The 1,988-nt window shown below is 40.1% G+C and overlaps 2 protein-coding genes across 2 annotated transcripts in view; both read left to right on the top strand.

The window, feature by feature from the left end:
* The window catches only part of LOC116185319, a 675-nt gene extending 354 nt beyond the window's left edge, over nucleotides 1-321 (top strand). Inside the window, exon 2 of the mRNA XM_031509515.1 lies at nucleotides 1-321. Within this exon, the coding sequence (XP_031365375.1) occupies nucleotides 1-239 (239 nt within the window). The 3' untranslated portion in view covers nucleotides 240-321.
* The window catches only part of LOC102677840, a 201,744-nt gene that overhangs the window by 186,054 nt on the left and 13,702 nt on the right, over nucleotides 1-1,988 (top strand). The window lies entirely within an intron of this gene.

The following is a 1,988-nucleotide window of genomic DNA, read 5'->3' as shown; positions in this document are numbered from 1 at the left end:
CCCTTCGGGAGCAGCTCGAGCCTCGAGAACAATCGAGGCGAAATTCACTCGCGGCGGCAGCCGGCGAGGAAAGAACGCGTTATCTCGGATCGGGGATCTCCTCGGCTTCGACCGGATGTCGAGGCCTCAAGGTTTCGGCGCCGACTTTGACCGTGACGGCTGCCTCCGCTGTCGGCGGCAATTATTCCTGCTTGCTGATGCTTCCAATTGTTGTGACAGCCACGCTTTTTTATAAGTAACAGGCATCCTTCTTATATATACCATGCAATTTTTTACAGAGTCTACGCGATGTTTAGCGTTCTCTCTTCTTTGGAATTTTTCTCGTTTAACTCTTTGAGAGTCGAAGTTGTCGTTTCGACTCTTAGATGCGTAAAAAACGAGATTATTTTAAAGCGATATACATGCGAGATGATGCGAAAGTTAAAAAAAGGAGAATGGAATATTAAAAGTTCTATTCTGCAATTTTGCGGATTTACAATTGTTTAAATTTTTCAAGGATCGAAATTGTTAAAATAAAAATTTGTTGGATAAAGAATAACGATTAAAATTTTGAAACGAGGGGGAATATCGAACTTCTATAACGATAAACTTTCCATTTCTATTTCGGAATAAAGTGAAGACGCGTTATGGCGAGTATCGATAACGTTAATGACAAGCAGTTAGTGGCCGGTTATCTGCGAGGAAAACCACGCTCGAGATCGATGCATGCAGCCACGATCAAGGAACATATAAAATGCACGGGTTATTGTCGCCGGGATCCTTACCGACAGCTGCTCGTTAGTTGTTGCCAGCCGCGGAGGTGAACCAGTCGAACCTACTCCTATACTGGGTGTTTCGCTTCAAACCGATTTTTCAAGCTTACTAAAAAAACTTACGATTTTTCGTGAAATTCTACCAATATTCTTATCTTCTTCAATTCGCATCTTATTCATAAAATTGATATTTACAAATTATTTCGAAGATTTTTATTCCGTGATACTTTATCGAGAAATTTCGATCGTTCGAATCGTGATTTTAATTTTTTGGGGAACAACAGAAATATCTGCGCATATTCATTTTATTCAATTTCTAAAAGTGTTCATAAAGTATCAATATTTACGGAGCATTTTCATTACGAACTTTTACAGACGATTGGTTATAAATAACGAATGAAGAAGAAATCTTCAAAAAAAAAAAAAACAGAAATCCACGATTTCTGGCGAAACACCCTGTTTAGCACGGCCAGAGAAACGGCAGAAGAAAGCAGAAGGCGAAGGCAAAGTAAAGGGACAGACCACGCCTTGCGCCGCCTTGGCAGTGGAGAGTTCGCCTCCGCTTCCTCGCCTCACCTCGCCTCGGGCATAACTAATATATCGACGGGCCCGTGCCTCCCTCCTCTCTCCTTTCTCTTCTTTCTTCTCCTCCTCATACTCTTTCACCTCTGGAACCACGATTCACGTGATCCACGAGAACACGCGACTCTAGACAGAACTCTCGATGCAAGAACTTTCCTGCTTTCGTCTTTCACGCTCTGATTTCACGTGTTTCTTTCTTGTTTTCGGTGAAAGATAGTGAGAATAATATTTAGTTGTTGGATCGAATTTTGAAACCTGTTGAAAAATTTAAAAGGAAATATTTGTCATGAAAAATATGAGAAATAATGATTGAAAAGAAAAATCGAGTTTATTATTCAATGTCTTTGAATAAATGCATACATACGTCTTTTCAAAGAAGTCAACCTTATCCTTTACTCGCATCACATTATTTGCAATTTTTACATATTTCCACAAAGAAGTCGACCTTATCCTTGACTCGTATCACTTGCAATTTTTACGCGTTACCACAAAGAGTCCGGCCTTACCCTTGACTAATGTCACTTCATTTGCATTTTTTTCTCGGTCAAAACACTTTTCAGCAAGGTAACGAATCGATCTTTTCTTTGTCATGGAAATGTCATGGAAACGAGTCACTGTAATTAGTAATTCCGGAAGTGTTTCGCGACTCATGTT

The sequence above is a fragment of the Apis dorsata genome, unplaced genomic scaffold (assembly GCF_000469605.1).
Source record: "Apis dorsata unplaced genomic scaffold, Apis dorsata 1.3 scaffold_161, whole genome shotgun sequence".
Lineage (NCBI taxonomy): Eukaryota > Metazoa > Arthropoda > Insecta > Hymenoptera > Apidae > Apis > Apis dorsata.
The sequence above is the reverse complement of the archived record's forward strand: the minus strand, read 5'-3'. Positions and strand labels throughout refer to the sequence as shown.